This window comes from Grus americana, chromosome 3, assembly GCF_028858705.1.
Source record: "Grus americana isolate bGruAme1 chromosome 3, bGruAme1.mat, whole genome shotgun sequence".
Classification (NCBI taxonomy): Eukaryota; Metazoa; Chordata; class Aves; order Gruiformes; family Gruidae; genus Grus; species Grus americana.
This window is the reverse complement of record NC_072854.1, coordinates 3384598-3402371: the sequence shown is the minus strand read 5'-3', so window position 1 is coordinate 3402371 and position 17774 is coordinate 3384598. Positions and strand designations below refer to the sequence as shown.

Sequence of the window (17774 nt, the reverse complement as noted above, 5' to 3'; positions counted from 1 at the left end):
GAAGGAGCACTGGAAGTTACTGCAAGATCCTTCATGCTGGCCTGGGCCAAGCAGGTACATCCATCGGAGAGCCCAGCAGAAGTGGCACCAGCAATGGACATCCATCATCACCACTGTTGCCCTGTTAGCATGGGCCTGACGTGGTTTTGGCTTGGACCAGCTAACTCTGAGCCAAACAATCCCCTAGGACTGCTTGGGAGTGAGCACAGACCAGGGACCATTCCCAGCAAGCAGCTGGACATGGCCACCTTTGGATGGCAAGAGATGGGGTATGGATGGGGCCTGCTGGCTACAGGGCTGGAGAACAATCCCTGCAAGTACTTGGTTCTTGGTAGAGATGCAGCCACAGAGGACCATGGATGGGACATGCCATGGTGGATGGAAGAGTATGTGGAGGGGAAAGTGCTTGATGGGTGGTCTTGCTGCCTGTTTTCCAAAAGTGATTTTCAATTTGGGTGTACCTGAATAAACATTCCAACAGTGCTCAAACATGAATCTAGAACCCAAAATTCAAATCTCTGTGACTTCACTCCACAAAATTGTCCCTGTTTGTGCAGAGTCTCATAACCAGAGTTACCCATTATAAATAAGTCGTGGTTCACCCTTTCTACACTGGCATCAAATTCCACAGGGCTCAGTACAAAAGAGACTGACATGTCATCTACAGACTGGGTGAGGCATTGATGCAGGCCCAAGCAAAGTCCTTTTCCACCAGAAGCAGAAATCCTCCTCCCTTTTCTGACCAGTGTATTTTTCCTGAGATTCAGCAAGATAACTGCAACGTATGCCTAAAAAAGTCGTCTCCTCATGGAGTCGTCAGCAGCAGGAGATGGGGTGGGGGTAAGCTCTACCAGAGTCACACACTGGGCTTTGACTTGGGCTATCATCAGATCATAAGGAAAAAAGACCCTAAAACTTTGCCCATGGGGTTTGAAGGTGTATTCTTTCTCCTTCTGTCTCATGCCGTTCCTTGGGGAATAAAAGAAATGGGAGACATCCATCACCCAGCCCTGCTTCCCTGTGACAGAATAAGCATGAGCAGAAAAGCAGTTGCTCATTGCCATGTGGGCAAGGGAAAAGGACTCCACCAGTTGTGTGCTTGCTGAAGGGGCTTGGCAGGGAGGAACTGGGGTAATCTGCATTGAAAGTTTGTCCTGATTCAACCACAGTTTCCCTTTAAATGTTCATCAGCAGACCAAGGAGGAACCTCACAAAATGCCCAGATAGCTCCAAACACATAAGCAGCTCGCCTGGGAGGCCACTCATATGACTCAAGTGCTTTGCCAGACTGGGGCATATGGCTCTGTTCCTGCCATCCCCTCCTTCTCACCAAAGCCGGATGACAGATAGCAATTTGGTGCCCTGCTTGAAATGAGTCGCTGGTCCCGGGCCAATTCCCAGCAGCATCAAAAAGCCATCTCCACAGTTGGCAGTGGGCACTGAGGATGTCTTGCTCTGGCATGCTGAGAGCAGGCCAAGCCCCAGGCATGCTGGCAGTGAGTGGCATGGGGAAAGCTTGCCCTACCATCAGCCGTATTGTCCCAGCACAGCAGGGAAGGACTGGGTCCAGGAGCATTTGAAGCCAGTGACAGCTTTTTTTTTTTTTTTTTTCCCCCCAATGGGTTTTGGAGCAAGCCCAAAGAGAGATGTCATCCCTTAGCCCGTCCCCACCTGCAGCTTCTCCGTCCACCACCTTGCCATAGCTCTCGGTCTGTTATTTTGGAGTGCTGATAAAAAACCTTCTGTTCCGTACCACGTGCCACCATCACGCATATGACACGCCACAGCCAATAAAGATGAGTCACCATTCACGGGACAGCACTGGCAGCTAGCCAGTGCTGCCAATTTTAGGCTTTGTAAGACTGTGGTAATCATTGGGAAGGGGTTACATCATCAGAGCACTACACAAGCATTAGCCCATGCTGTTCCCGGGAGCTGCGGGCCAGCTGGGAAACTGAGGCATGGAGAGAAAGGTTTGAGTAGCCTAAGGTCTTGGGAAGGATTTCTGCGCTGCAGGCTCCTGGGGAGCAAGTTCATTCCAAACAGATTCCAGGCAGGAAGTTGAGGCTTTTTCAAGTTATTTTATGCTGCAGACTTTCTTGGAGACATACCTCTCACGGCAGATTCATGATGAGAGCATAGGAAAAGGTGGCCGCACGCTGCTGTGCAATTGGCTAGTAAAATGCATGGAAATTCAACTCTTTTTGGTTTTAGGTTGCTCTAGTGTGCAACTCTGGGGTTCACGTCAAGCATCCAGGAGAGCATACCAACTCTGGATAAACAGAGAGCACATAGTCACTGTGCAAAAAACCTGGGGAAGATACAGGGCGGGTGCTGGGCAGGGACTTCTCTGTGTTTCCACTCCAACATAGATGGAGCAGTTCAGGTTGATGCAAGTGGCTCAAAATCACTGAGTAATGAAGGAAAGAGCTTTGTTGTTTCAGAAACTATCAATTGTTTTATATGATTAGCTTGGGGTGACAGTCCTGAGTCTGGGAGTGCAGCAGATTTACTGAGTCAGTAGAAAACTCCTGAAATGACTTTTGTCCTAAGTGGCATTTGACCAACCTCATGCTCTCAGTGCCCTCAGTACATTCACGTCTTCACACGGCCAATCACTGATGAGGGACATCCACCAGGCATGGCCGTTTCCCTATCACAGGAGCCCATATCTGATATACCCTAAGGTGCAAACAGATGTTTGCAGTAGGGGAACGGATACATGGTTTGATCGCAGCCTGTCCTTGGGGAAGGTGATGTTCATTAATCTGTTGAAGAAGCAGTCTCAACCCCATCTTGTACACATATGGACTTCTGAGAAGGCAAAAAGACCCAGGAGAGACAAGCCAACATGAGCACAACTTAATGGGTGGACGCTTGCATGTCATTGAGTTCTGGCCTGCTACACATCACTTAGACCTTTGCAGAGCGTACAAAGCATGGGAAGCAGAGGAAGAAACAAGTTCCTGCTGTTATCCTTGGAAATCAGTGTTCCTGGTGCCTTCAGCTACCCCACTGCAAGACAGCACCAGCTGCACCACATCCATTTTTGTCACTTTGTCACTCCCCCTCAAAGAAGTGCTCTGCCAGACTCGCTCTAATGATGCCAGCCCTGTGTACCCTCCAGAAGTGTTGAGATGCTCCTTCTTTTCAGGAGACCAGTCCCCCTCACCTGCAATTATTTCAAGACAATTCCACCAATGGCCCCCTACACAATAATAAAGATTTACAAACCATAAGGTTAGCAAAGTGTGCACTGCTGACACATCTCCTCTAAACACACTGAATGAAGACCTCTTACATTGGCCAGTGAGTGTGAACCAAGTTGGGTTTCCTTCCTCTTCCCCATCCAGTCAAAAGCATTTCCAGAACTGGGATGAAGTTATTTCTCTAATGGCCTGTGAACTTTCTGTGTCCAGGCCAAACTATTAACCAGAGATGGTTTGTGGGATCCGTGTTTGGTACTGTCACAGACTGTTTGAAACATTGCCTTGATGTTGCCTCATCTCCAAGGAACTGGCTGTGGGAGCTGTATTTATAGCAGGAAGTTCCTGCACTAAGTCCTGGCAGAAGATGTTGCTTCCTCAATCTGGTGACGAGTCTGTTGGGTTTCATCTATGCTAATAAACTGAAACACATCAGAACATGAGCACAGCCACCAGATCTCAGTCATCCACGTGGTTCAGTTATCATCACAGTCCTTGGCACATTTTTAGCCCACAGCAGCTAGCACCAACCCAATTTCCAGGCTTGGCTCAGGTGTTAGCATGGGCCAAGGACGATTCCTAACAAGCAGTCTGGATTGGGCCACCCTGTTTTGGAGGCTGAGACAGAGTAATGACATGGATAAAGCATTCAACAGAAATAGGCTTTGCTCAGTTAATGATCTCTAGGCACAGGTTCCCAGGTTCAAAAGCTGCCCCAGACCTGTGCTAGGGAAAAGAAATTCTCATGGTTATGTTCAGAAGCGGACAGCAGAACTCCTAGGGCTTTCCTTTCCAGTGCTGATGTGCTCCCCTATTTTTCAGAGTATTTTAGTCCCACCTGCAAGATTACAACATCCTTTCAACTTGTTCTAGGCAGATTGAAATTCTTCTCAATGGCCGCGGTTCTAATCTGAATTAAAAAAAGAATGCCAGGATAAAGATGCTGTAACAAATATCAAACGTAAGGTGTTAAAATGCAAGTATATTGTATGTGTTTGTGGAGTTGTGATGTTTCATTCCAGCTATTCCTGTTCAGAACATAAAAATGGGTGAGGAAAGATTTTATTCTAAATCAAGCCATGTGTTGTTTTCCTGAGCAAGTTTTTTTTCCCCATTTCAGTTCATTCAAGTAGTATTATAAGGTGTGTTTCTCTTCTAAAGGTTCCTAGCAGTAGAGTTCAACTCATCACTAGGTCTGAAAAATCTCAGTATAGGAGGTTCGTTCTGATCTTTGCAGAGTGTAAATTGGGAGCAACTCTGATGGAGTCTGTGAAGATATTCAATATACTCAAGAATCTGAGCAAAGAATTGGCCGCTAAAAGTTGTGTCTAAAGTGTCTTTCACAAAGAACCAGCTGTTGAATGCGAAATATGATTTTTCCTCCAAAAGTAACTCCTCTTGGATTTTGCTAGATTTTGCCATCTTATTTTTCCCAGCTAATCACATGTTTGGGTTTTTTCTCTCCTGATGCTCTGGGAAAGTCTATTTTAAATAGCAGAGGGGAAAAAAACCTAGATATCAGCAATCTACAACCACACAACACTGCACATCTAACCGAGAGGCTAAAAGAGCAGCACAGTCATACTTGGGTATCTTTAGTCTCTAGAGATCCATGGTAGATCCATGCTAATGGTGGTGCTTAGCTCTCCATATTAACTGTAAAGGTAGCTTAGGTTGACTTTTTTCCTATCATCTCAGGTGCCCGGTAAGATCTGGGATGCCTCTGGGCCATGCTGATGGCCATGTAGATACAAGGCTCTGCTCAGGCTACTCTGAGTTCTGAACTGAGGTCAGAAGCAAGTGAGCACAAGAGGAACCAGAAAGTACACCAAGAAAAAGCAATGGAAGTCTATAGAGACAACTTGTATGCTTCTTTGCTGGTCATGTTCCCTTCAGGTTGAACCACGTTTCTGTGATAGACTCTACTGCCCTGTAACATTGCCTGCAAAGAGGGATTTTGCTCTGCATACATAGATTTAAATCCTGTCCTTGCTGGAGATGTTGTCAGGACATCCTGATGGAGCATTTCAGTTGAAATCTCTTGGGGTCTTTCAAGGAGCTTCAAATCCTGTTGTCTGTGGCTGTTCACTTTTGGGGATTCAGGTGGGGTTTTTTTTCCGTGTGATTCTGAGACGGCAGTTAAAGGCATTCAGATTATCAGGAATTTAACTAAAGTCTTTATAATCACAGTGATGACTGTGCAGAGGGTATCTCGCTCTGAATAGGGTGGCAATTCATACAGCCTTTGACAAAAATAGACACATATAAGAGTTCTCATGCTCTATTTCCAAACAACCTAAACTGTGCCCAGTAAATCCTGGCTGCTGCTCTCCCAGCACATTTCCACTGCAGAATTAGCCCAGGTGATTGGTACCTGGATAAATTTAGACCAGGCTCAGATCAGACCATCTCTCATTCCTGTACCTGTGGCATTAGAAGACAGAGATGCATATAATTGTTGGTGCTGAGCGTCTCTATGAACCTCAGTGCAGCCCTGCTCGCGCTCTTTGGAGGATGCACTGGGGAAGGATGCACTGGGGCATGGTGGGAAGATCCTGGAGAGATATTGGCACTTGTGTAAGTTAGCCTGAGTCCTCACTGCAGGGGGTGTGGGTTACCAGGCTATGCAAACCCCAATTTAAGTAATAACAGCAGCTGTTCTGTTGGAAACACCATCAAATGTAGGCCCACATCAACATCAAAAACACCATCAGTACAATTAATGAGATTTCTGGTTAAATGGCCAAAAATTACAATGAAAAGAACTTTTCTATATTAACACCTCAAAAATAGCATCCACTGAAGTAGAACTGTTTGCTTTTGGTCAGAGGGGGACAGTGAATTATTTTCTTTGTATTTTCTTAACATTTAGGGGAAGTTTCAAAATGAAGGAGTGATTTCAAAATAAATAGCTACACGTTATAAATAATCTCATAATAATGTCACATCAAAAGGGATTCCAAAGGAAAGATTATCCTTGTTGTGTGCCCCCTCTCTCCTCTACTCCATGATTGCCTCCAGCTTCTTTAGGACTGAAACTATTCACCAAACTCACTTCAGATTCCTGAGTGGTCTTAGACTCCTGTGATGCCTTGCTCCCCCTGAAAAGTGTGATTTTGAAGTTAGTTTCCTCTAACTCCACCATTAGACTCCCATCAGAGGCTCTGGGAGATGGGCGGACCTTCAGAAGAGGGCTTTTCTCCATAAGGCAGGGTTTGCCCATCTAGTTATAGCAACAGTCATGCTGGCATTTTCCTCAGAGAGCATAGCTGAGACCAGATTCCTAGAAGGGTTAACCTATACTGCCAAAATAACATTTTGCTGGCATAAAGCTGTCTGCATGTCTGTATTGCACCTTAGCTCTAGCTGCCATCCCTGGGCCCCCAAGAGCTGTCTGGACACAGCAGCCACTGGGGCTTTTACTCTGCCAAAAAGTCTGGCCTGGAAAATCTGATAATATCAGAACCTCCATCTCCAGGAGTTGAACCACAGGTCTTCCACATTAGTTTTAAAGCAATGAAGGGGATTATATGCCCATGTTTGTGATAGGCAGAGGACTGTGCACAGATTATGTCTATATGTGTAATGCAAACAGTGTTGGACCCCAGTCACTGGCACTCATGTGGTTCTGTTAACATGGTACAGTTTTGGCCAGCTAGCCCTTTCCCAAAGCTTTTCCAGGCACGGGAAAATTACTTCACATAGGCTAAGGACCATTCCCAAAAGGCAGATTGGATACAACTACTCATTTTTGGAGTCTGAGAGTTTAATAGTCTAGACATGGCAGACTAAGCCAGCTGGGCTAAGGGTCAAGGAATAGTCCTGGCTCTGTTTCTCATTTGCTAGTTTAGATGTCACCACAGTGACCCAGGTTCTCTCAAGGTCTGGGTTCCCATGTGCCCTTCTCCTCTCTGCTGTTTTTTTATGAGCCGTTATCTGGTGACGAGCCACTGTACAAGATCAAAGATCCCGGTTAGGTGAGGAGAGGCTTGTTTGAAGATCTGTGCATATGTAAGGACTGAGATTTCAGCTTCAGCCAAGTGCTGCCAGAAATGTTTCAGGTGTGGAGTGGATGTCAGCAGCTTTTTTGCCTACATAAATAGGTAAATACTGAGATACCTGTGGTCAGCATCCTAGGAAAGGGACAAGGCTATTATGGAAAACAAATAGTGGACTTACGTGCCTATGAGGACTGTGTACATATGGGACGTTGTCTTTCTGCTACCACTTTATTAGGGTGGTGATAATTCTGTCTGCCTGTTCAGGGAATACAACTTGAATATGTTTTCTGACTGATGATGGCATCCTTCTCTCATCAGGAGGGTGTTGGGGGTTGTTTTGCGTGCTTGGCCTTCAGTGGTATAAAATCATTGTGTTGCGTCACTTGAATTTGCCCACATTATATTGGGTCTGTCAACTTCTGCTCTGCACAAGCCAATGCTAGCTATTCTGCTCATCTTGGAGCCAGGACAGGTTTCCCCAAGCCTCCTTTCTGCTCTCCTCAACTTGCTGGGACTCAGGGCTCTTCTCTGAGATCTTGTGGGGATTTGTTTGATGCCAAACCACTGCTATCTAGGGTACTGTTCATCTTACCCACTTCTTGTTTGGTCATTTCAGTTTGATCATCCAAATCGCAGGTAGAGTCAATGGAGAGACAGAGAGGCATCTCCAGAGGGCAACTCATCCCATGTCTCAGACAGCTGTCCTTGGGTGGGATAAATACTTAGGCACATGATGCAAGGAAGATATTCATTAAGAGCATTTTAAAACAGGGGGAAGCTTTGCCAATCCTTATGTGGTGGGTAATAGCCAACATTTTCAACAGGAGATTTGACACTTTGCTGAGGGTATTCAAGGACAATCCAAAACAGAGGGCAGATTATCCCATTTCTGCTTGGCCTAGGGTGCCTGTGCCTCCTGCAGAAGGATCAGTCGCTGGCTTGTGTCCAGGAGAAGATACAAGACTGGATGGCCCCAGGGCCTGAGCCAGTTTGGCAGCTCCTAGTTCACAGAGGAGATGAATAGGAGGAGACATGACAGAATCAGCCGAGATAATGAGAGCACAGATCAGACAAATGTGGCCGGTCACCTCTTCTAGTAGAGAAAAAGGGGCATTCGAGAAAACTGAAAGGCATCAGGATGAAAGGGGAGAAAAGCAAGTCCTTTTGAAACACAATCCGTAGTGAACCTGTGGACCTCAGTTCCTCAAGGCAGCGCTGAGGCGAAGGCTAGAGGGGAACTCAAAAGAGATCCAACATTTCTGGGGTCAGTGAGGACATCTTAATTGAGCAAAAAGAAAAGATTTTAGGAAGCATTCACATTTCAGGACATGAGCCAGCCTTTAACTGTCAAGGGGTGGGAGGGCAACTCTCCATGTGAGCAAGCTGTTCGGAAGTTGCCTTGCTATGGACTTTCACAGTCTCACAACAAAAGGTTTGTGAACGTGGATGTTCCTCTGGGCTAATGTGGAAGAGACCCCCTTGGGCTAATTTGAACATGGACTGTCCAGTATAGAAACTCAAAGCAAGCAAGGCCCAGTGGGACTCAGTGGTAGAAGACCCTCTTCTGGTTGCCCAGACTTACTTGGAGATTGGTCCCTGAATTGAGTTACCTACCTTTCCTCACCAGCAGTTTTCTATTTCTTATGGACTGGTGAGGCTGTGTCCTGTGGGAGTCAGATCTTGGGGAGAATGGGGCTGTGATGCTCCTTAGAGGAAGATCTCAGAAGAGCTCCCTAGCAAGGGAGCAGATGATGAGGATTTGAGACTCATCCTTTGCCCAACAAAACCAAAACATTTTGCATGAAAAAAGAGCCAAGGACAGGACACTGATGTAACCAGTAGAAAACCCAATGTTTGAGCCACATCTCTTCCCAATGTCAGGCTCTGGTTTTTCATCGCTGGTCACTGCAGCTCTGAGTAGCGTACAGAGGTGTCACATAGATGTGAGCAGGCAATTCCTGGGTCAGACTTACGAATGATGTTCACCAAGGGTGGAATAGTGCTCATCTGCCATAGTGGACGGGTGGCACACTGGAGAAACTGGTTAAGGAATTGTCCTGAAGTCCTATAAGAAAAATGAAGGTCAAAACAGTCTGTGCAGCCCTTTGTTATTTATATACTGGTAATGATCCATATTTTTCCATGTTCAAAGTGAAAAACAAAGAGGGAGAATGAAGGAAAGAATACAAGTCATTCCCATCTCTGAAAGGAAAGAAAAAAGGAAGATCAAGCATCAAACTCCAGGAGGAACACATGAAATCAGACCTGGGGTCTGATTTTGATCCCTTTTACCCTGATGCAAATAAATAAAAACAGATTAAAAGTAAGGGGGAGCCACTTTCAGGCAATGCTGTTACAAAACCAGAATCTCCCTCAATCTCTTTTGTATATAAATGCATTTTCACTCCGTGTGCATCAAAACGAAAGCCTGTTCCTAGATTCATACTGAGATTCAGGGAGGAACATGCCACCCAAAGGGAAAAATGCAATAACAGGGTTCACAGTGCAGAGGCCTGAGCAGCCAGCGAGTGATGGGGAGCAACCGAGATACGGCACTCGGCATTAAGCAAGCGCTGCCCTCGCACGGGGGTTGATGGGAGGTTTCATGTCTCCCTGAATAAATATTTGCTGTCCAGCTCACCCCGGAGAAATGTTGGTATCTTCCCATTTTGTTTTAGTAGAGTTTTCAGGAGAATTAATATAAAAAAAGAAATAGAGCACCATTTAGGCATCATTTTCAGGTTTAAAGGGACAGGCACCACAGTAAATACTTAGGGAATATGCTGCAGTGAGTGCATTCAAAGTACTTACAGCCAATGACCTGCAGCTGGATTTGTGATGAAAAGTGTACATACCCCTAGTGAAGAACCTCTCTCCTCAGCTGAACAACACTGCGAGTAAGGGGAAAATGGATATATTGTTCATTTTAAATATTCTTTTTCTGTGTGTGTGTGTCTGATTTGTCTACAGCTTTTATTAGACTAGTTGTAAAATCATGTGTAACTGCACGGCATGAATAGGTCAGATAGACTGGGGTGGTTTTCCATGTGCTGTTTTTATTCCTGCACATATATGGGCTTTAAAAACAGCAGTGGCAATTTAAGGGGAGTCATTGGTGTGAGTCTGTCTTGTGGATGTGGATTTTTTCAAAGACCCTCATTATATTTCTGAGAAGGCCTTTTCTTTTTCTGGCCCATCAGTAAAAACTAGAGGATGAAAAATGAAACAGGCTAAAATTCAGCCTGCCCCTGCGAGCTTCAGCAAGGCTCCAGGACTTTCCCTTGAACTCTGAGTAGTTCATGCTCCTCTCCTCCGGTATCAGATTGCTACCTTCGTTATACTCTAGTCCACTTGTGTTTTCATGAGCCAGGCAATGGCTCTTGTTGCACCTTCTCAGAGACTCTATTCCTTGGTCCAACACTCTTAGAAAGTTTAGCCTTTTATATAGATGCTTTATTTCCCATCGCTTTCTCATTTCTCATCACCATTTACTGTTGCTTAGTCTCCGTGCCACGTGTGTTTACCACTGAGGACTGTTCATTAGGTCCCCTGAGAAAGGCAGAATTAGGGCTCCACTAGCTGTAATGACTCGGGAAACAATTTGGTTGACTTATGCCTAGTGTCAGTTGAGATGTCCTGAGTACCCTGTCTCACTTCAGCTCCCAGCTCAAAAATGTTCTTATCTTCTGTATACAAGTTTTTCACATCTGCCAGCTCCACATGGAGGTCTGGAATATCTTAGAGCATCTCAAAGGTTGCTGGATTCCCATCTGTGATGGTTGCACTAAGCCTTAATTATCCACTAAGTAAAAGACATCGGTCACTCATCGACACCCTGAGGTGAGTCTCTTTAGCATGGATTTTACATGAAGCCTTGGATAAATCCTTCAAATCTTAGTGCTTCTTCTGTGAAACTATAAAGCTCTACCTCACTGTACTGAATGTAAGTTAGGAGGTATCTCACCGTAAGGACTTCAGAGCACATTACTAAAGGGATCTGGGGGACTAATTCTTGTGATGTGTCATTCAAGACACATGAGCTTGACTCCTCAATGGTGCTGACTATGGCCTGTGAGTCACTCATTGCTTCTAGCAAGTGATAGGAGGAGTTCAAGGACTGTTGTACAGACCGGTGCAGAGAGTTTGAAGATAACCCCAGTCTATGCCAGTTGGACTTGTTATGGGCAGGTGGGATCCTACAGATCCTACAGATGCAGCCACAGGGCTTCCAGCCCCATGGTAGCTGATGTCCTCCTGGCTTGAGAATGCCCACAGAGATGTGGCAGTGCATGGTGGGTATTTTCCACTCCCAACACTAAGCACAGAGTGGGAGGAGTGGGAGTGGGTTTTTTGAAATGACTTCAGTTTTAAACCACCCCAACCCTTTGATAAACAAACCCTGGAAGGGAGTTGAAACCCACTCATGGTAGAACAAGGTGCGTCAGTCACCATGTGCAAAAGTCAAAATCAAAATAAAAAAATATTTCCCATGTGATTCAAGTTGCCAGGACTTTTTGTTCTAATTGTAATAGGAGACATCTCTCTAGTTGCTTAGAAATAAGGCCTGGAGAAGTGGAAAAGAAAGGAACACTTTATCCCATGGTCTGTGAGAATTGTACATTGTATGATGTCACAGGCTAGAAGTAACAAGGAAAGATGGGAATGAGAAACTCATGCTCAAGATGACAAAAGCCAAGACGAGCTTTGTCATTTAGGTCTATATGAAATAGCCAGGCAATAATTTCTGTGGCAACACAGTAAGAAGTACTGGAGAAGTCTTTGTATCACTCCATGGTTCCTGTTGACATCTACTTACTGATCGCACCCCCCTTATACCCAGGTCCAGATCCTGCTCATCACTAGGGTGCCAAAATTTGCATTCGGCACAGGGTCATGAATTTTTAAACAACAGCAGGAATATGTCAAAATGTCTAGAGATACTTCATTCCCCCCCTCAGATCTCGGTGCAGAGGATGAGGCAATGAACAGTTTGGTAAGGGTAGGACTCATCCCACCTGACTGCTGGTGTTCGCAAGTCCCCGCACTCCCCTGTCAAGGGATGGAGACAGACACTTTGGGAGCATGAGTCAACCCCCCTTGTCCCACACATGGATCTTAGGACAGGGTGAATCACTTTCTGGGGGTGTCTGCCTCTCTCAGTTGACTCGAGGAGACGTTCAGATGACTATCAGCAGGCATGGTACCGTGCAATATGAGTGACTCAACACACACGCTCTCAGCCAGCTCTGTGCAATTTACAGCAAAGATTGTGATTAGTGTAGGTTTCTGCACTGAAAACGTTACAGTGGGAAAAGCCTTTATGTATATACTGGGGTTTTGTTTCTGGTGTATTTTATTCCTCTCTCTATTCTAGAATAAATGAAGCCAACAGAAACATTTTTAAGCCAGTGCGACACATCTGTCTCTTGTGGGTTGGCGCTGCTTGAGTTTCAGTATACAGGTACATCTAATGCTGTACAAGTTTCTAGTATAGCAGCACTAAAATAATACAATACATTACTTTTTTTTTTTCTTTCCCTGCTAATCGTGGAAAGTTTTTAAACCAAATAGCTAGAAGATACTGCAACAAGCCATACTTATACACATAGCAGCACTTACCTTAAGAATTGTGTGGCATTGCTCAGCCTTCCAAAACTGTTAATTATGTCTACCAAAAGTGTAACACATCTAGTAGGTTAAAAGTAAATCTAATCTACATCTGTTTGGGGCTGAGGCTGTTCACTTTCAGAAATTTCCATCCATTAGAGTCCCCAAGTCTTATATGCAAGTGTTTCTTATCAACTATTGAGGACTAAGAATTTGGGTAAAATTGTGGTTTTCTTAAAGACGGTGGCCTAAAGCGTTGATAAGGCCACTGATCTTATTGGTTTGTTTGTTGTTTGTTTTTTTTTTTTTTAAATTCAGTCTTAAATGCTAATGCATATATGAACCCAAAGCCAAGGTATTCAGAGAGACACTTGAGAGCTGGTGGGAAGGTATAGTTTTGGTGGACCTACAGGCTGAGAGAATTTCAGTGAGGGGCAGAGATGGAGGTGTGCCATCCTTCCTGGACACTTTCTCCATCACCTCTCCACCAGACACCACAGACTAGGCTGGAAAGGGGCATATCTAACCCCACCACACTGTGGGGTAGGCTCCTCAAAGAGAAGGTAAAGTCTCTAGAGTGAGGTCTGAAGAGCCAGTGGATCTTTCTCCTGTCCCTGTGGGAGCCAGGTCCTTGTGGGCAGAGGGAACAGCAAGAAAACAGGAGAGGAAGAAATTTAGGGTTTTCAGGCTTTTTAACCCTGAGTAGCTGCAGCAAGCTTCTGCTTGGGTTTTCTTAGAGCAGTAAAAGCAATCAAGAGCTGGACCTATTTTCCAGTACGTTACACATCGGAGATGGAGAGGCGTTTGTTACTGTTTGTTTTGCTTGAAATCATTAACATTTTTCGTTTAGATTTTATAGGTGATGCTCCCAGAGAAGTCTTTGGCAAAGGCCCAATCACAGTCTAGCTACCAAATTATTTAGCTTCCCATCATGGATCTTACTCCATCATCTCTTCCCTTACCTGCAGAGCAGTTGTCCACTGAGCAGCAGTGGGAGCAAAGGAGAGAGATGCCAGTGGCCTTTTATTTTCCCAGGAATCTGTCAATTAATTTTTATTATGATGCTTTGCTCAATGAGTTGTTTAATTTACCCTTGAGATAATCAATCGTATTGTATTTTAAAAGGCTCCTGAAGTGTGATGGGCCACTATTTTATCCATTGGAGCAAACAGTTTAAGTATTGGTTGTAATGAGGAATAAAATCAAGCCCCTTTGGAATATCATGGGGTGCCTGCCCCATGCCAGGGCACAGGGGGATGAGCTGGAAAACAAGGGTGACCCCAGGGCAGGCAATGCCCCCACTGATGGGAGCAGCACCGCAGGGTCTGAGTGCAGTGGGCAGAGCTGTGTGCTGGTAGTGGCTCCCGCCACAGTCCCAGACAAGGCAAGGGAATGGATCAGATCTGAGATCCCTCCAGGGGGTCCCACCAGGAGCAGAATGAGACAGGGCTGGAAACACAACTGTGACTTGGATCTGTGGTCCAATCCAGGAGACAAGGCTGGAGATAAGCTACCTCCAATATAGGTCTTCAGTCCACCCTGGAAACAGGGCAGGGGAGTTGCTGGAGTGATCAGAATTTTTTGTTTGGGACCATTTGGAGGGAATTAATGAGTCTTGATGTTCCCTGTATTTATTTATTCATCTCCATGCGACCACGAGGTGACAAAAAAAACTGACCAACTGCCTATTTATCCCAAAGGTGAATGCAAACGGGGATTCCTGATTAGGGCGGAATCAAGTACAAGTCAATGCCAATGTTGCGTGTGTGAAAGTACCTTAGAATAAAAAAGATCCGTGCCGTTACTGGGAATATAGACGTCCTGCTCTTGTAATGGTGCACTGCAAGATGGACCCCTTGCTACAGAAAGTAACCTTCATTCTTGGGCTGCAGTGTTTAGATGGGATCTGGATTTCAAATTCTCAAATGTGGATCTAATCAGGAGGCTGTTCCCTGTAAGAAGAGAAGAGCTGGGGTGGGGTGGCAGAGCCAACAGCTCAGGAATATAAGCATAATGTGCTGTGACAGAGAACTCCTGAATACGGCGTCATTTCCAATTCCCCCGCTGACATTTCTGTATTTCTCTCCTCTAGACTGTAAGGACAACCTGACGTGAGTTGAACCTTTGGGCTACTGAGCCTGCCCCAGATGCAATAATTTAGTGAGCAGATGATGTTTTCAACCAAACCTCCTGTCTAACTCAGTGGATCTGTGTGTCTTCCGGCAGGTGTGTCCTCTGTGGCCTCCCTGATGTCCCTGGCTTGGGTGCTAGCCTCCTATCACAAGCTTCTTCGGGACTCTAGGGACGACAAGAAGAGTATGAGCTACAGAGGGGCCCTCATCCATGTCTTCTGGCGCCTCTTCACCATCTCATCCCGAGTTATTTCTTTTGCTCTCTTTGCTTCCATCTTCCAGCTCTACTTTGGGATCTTTGTAGTGGTCCATTGGTGTGCCATGGCTTTCTGGATCATCCATGGTGGGACAGATTTCTGCATGTCTAAGTGGGAGGAGATCCTCTTCAACATGGTGGTAGGGATTGTGTACATTTTCTGCTGGTTTAATGTCAAGGAAGGGCGGACTCGATACAGAATGTTTGCGTATTACACGGTAGTCCTGACGGAGAACGCTACCTTGACGCTCCTTTGGTATTTTTACAGAGATCCTGAAACTACTGACTCATATGCCGTGCCAGCACTGTGTTGTGTCTTTCTTAGCTTTGCTGCTGGGATAGCTTTGATGCTGTTATATTATGGTGTGCTGCATCCCACGGGGCCAAGAGCTAAGATCTTTGCCAGCTCCTGTTGCGCCGAGCTGCTCTGGGGCATTCCTTTGCCCCCCGATGTTGAGCCCATGGCACCCCAAACCCCTGGGTACCGGGGGGCCCAGGCTACGCCCACCAGAGCGGTCACGGAGCAACAGGAGGAACTCACAGCTGACACTTGCTTGCCCGTTTTCCAGGTGAGAGCAATGGTACCATCTACTCCATCTGGGCGACCCTACCCCCCCGAGGGGCCTCTCATTAAGATTGACATCCCAAGAAAAAGATACCCTGCATGGGATGCTCATTTTGTAGACAGGAGGTTAAGAAGAACTATCAACATCCTCCAGTATGTCACCCCCACAGCTGTAGGTATTAGGTATAGAGATGGACCTCTCTTATATGAGTTGCTACAATATGAATCTTCACTTTAAAGCTCCTTAAAGCAAAAGTAAAAGAGGGGACCTTATTTTTGTTTACGGTAAACACAGATCATGAAACAAACACAAACCTTCAGATAAGCTTTCTTTCTGGTTGCTGTATGTATAAAAAAAAAAAAGATATTCTCTATGTTTTGTAAGTAAAAACAAAAAGAAAAACTTTTCTTTTGTTTTTTACACACAAGAAACAGTATTTCAACTTCCACACCTAGGATTCACAGGTGGAGAAGGAGGCATCTCCACATCAGTTTTATACCGTACACCAAGTGTAGAACATTATTTATGGGATTGGTGCTGATTGAAAAATAAAAAAACAAACAAACAAACCTACAACTGCCTTATGCCCTTAGGTGCTGAGTTTCATTAAGTACTGTCACCTTTCTCATGCAAAACTCTTTGATGATTATATGCCAGGAAAAAAACAACCAACTGAAATACAAACCTTAAAATTAAAAAAAAAAAAAAAAAAGAAAAAAGTGAACAACAACAACAAAAAGAGAGAAATGTATACAAAAAATAATCTTGTTGCTCTTATTGGATTTAGCAGAAAAAAACAACAAATGTCTAAAGATAAGAAAGCAAAGCCAAGACACCCCCAATGGAGTTTGATTTTTTCCAACAGCTGAAAGACAAAATCAGGTCTGTAACTCAATTTGGCAACGCATTTATAACACCATTTGGCCAAGCCTGCGAGCCTTGACCGAGTCATGTTATAAACGCCACCCCACCATGTAACCGTTTTCCTCGTGTAAACGGGCCATGCGTAATGGTCGGTTTGCACCAGATTAATATGGTAATACAGTATCTGATCTTGTTTCGAACAATTGCACACGCTAAAGCACCACTGTCTTCAGTGGAGTAAATAACAACCGTCTGAGCCCAGAATAAGGCCTGCCACCTTGATTTCTGGAAAATAAGGAATCTGCAAACATTGAAATTATATACCAAAAACATTATACTAAAGTACATTTACACATATCTAATAACTATTTCAGTAATAATAAAACTCAGCATAGTAGCAAAAAGCGAGTCAATTTAAAGGCACAATACTTGATCAGTGACTGGCAAAATAATTTGACCTACTGTATCATTTTAAGGCTGTGAAAGGCATACATGTATTATTTGTAATCTCGTGTAAGACCTGTCATGTCTCATTCAGTGCGAGCCTTAAAGTGATTGTAAAGCATCCTTCGTTCCATTTCGGGGTTTTTGGGTTTTGATTTTTGTTTTGTTTTGTTTTTAAGGAAAACAAAACATGAAAAATCGGGATAAAAACAAACAAACAAACAAACAACAACAAAACAACCAACAAACTTCTTCAAACGGTAATAACCTGTAAACTGACTCACGTCTCGAGATGATTTGGTGCTTTGTATTTTCGTTGATGTTGTTGTTGTGATTTAGCTGAGAATTCTTCAACTCGGTACATGTGGGGAACTGCTGATAAAAACTGTCTCGTGTCACCCTCTACTGTAAGTACATGGCGAGAAACAACACCAGAGGAAATTCAAGAGCGTAGCGAGAGCATCGTGGTTTAGCTTAGCCTTCTCACCGCAAGGAGATGCTGCCACCTCCGATGATGGCAAAGCCTAGACGGTCACCTGCCGAGGGTTGCGTGGTTGTCTTGACATTTCCAAATAACCCGCTCGGTGTCTGAACATTCACATCTCTCGAATTCTGTTTCTGTGCTGGAATCTCTTGTTTCGAGTTAAATCACGGGTTTGCGTCTTTCCAACACCCTTTTCCGTTTCGAGAGTATTGCT

General features: G+C 44.8%; 1 protein-coding gene across 2 annotated transcripts in view; it reads left to right on the top strand.

The window, feature by feature from the left end:
• Positions 1-16508, top strand: part of XKR6 (XK related 6) — a 189765-nt gene extending 173257 nt beyond the window's left edge. For both annotated transcript variants that reach the window (XM_054822406.1, XM_054822405.1), the window contains one exon: positions 15041-16508. In XM_054822406.1, coding sequence (XP_054678381.1) covers positions 15041-16005 — 965 coding nt within the window. In that variant the 3' untranslated portion in view covers positions 16006-16508. The remainder of the gene's footprint in view (positions 1-15040) is intronic.
• The last annotated feature ends 1266 nt before the right edge of the window (positions 16509-17774 follow it).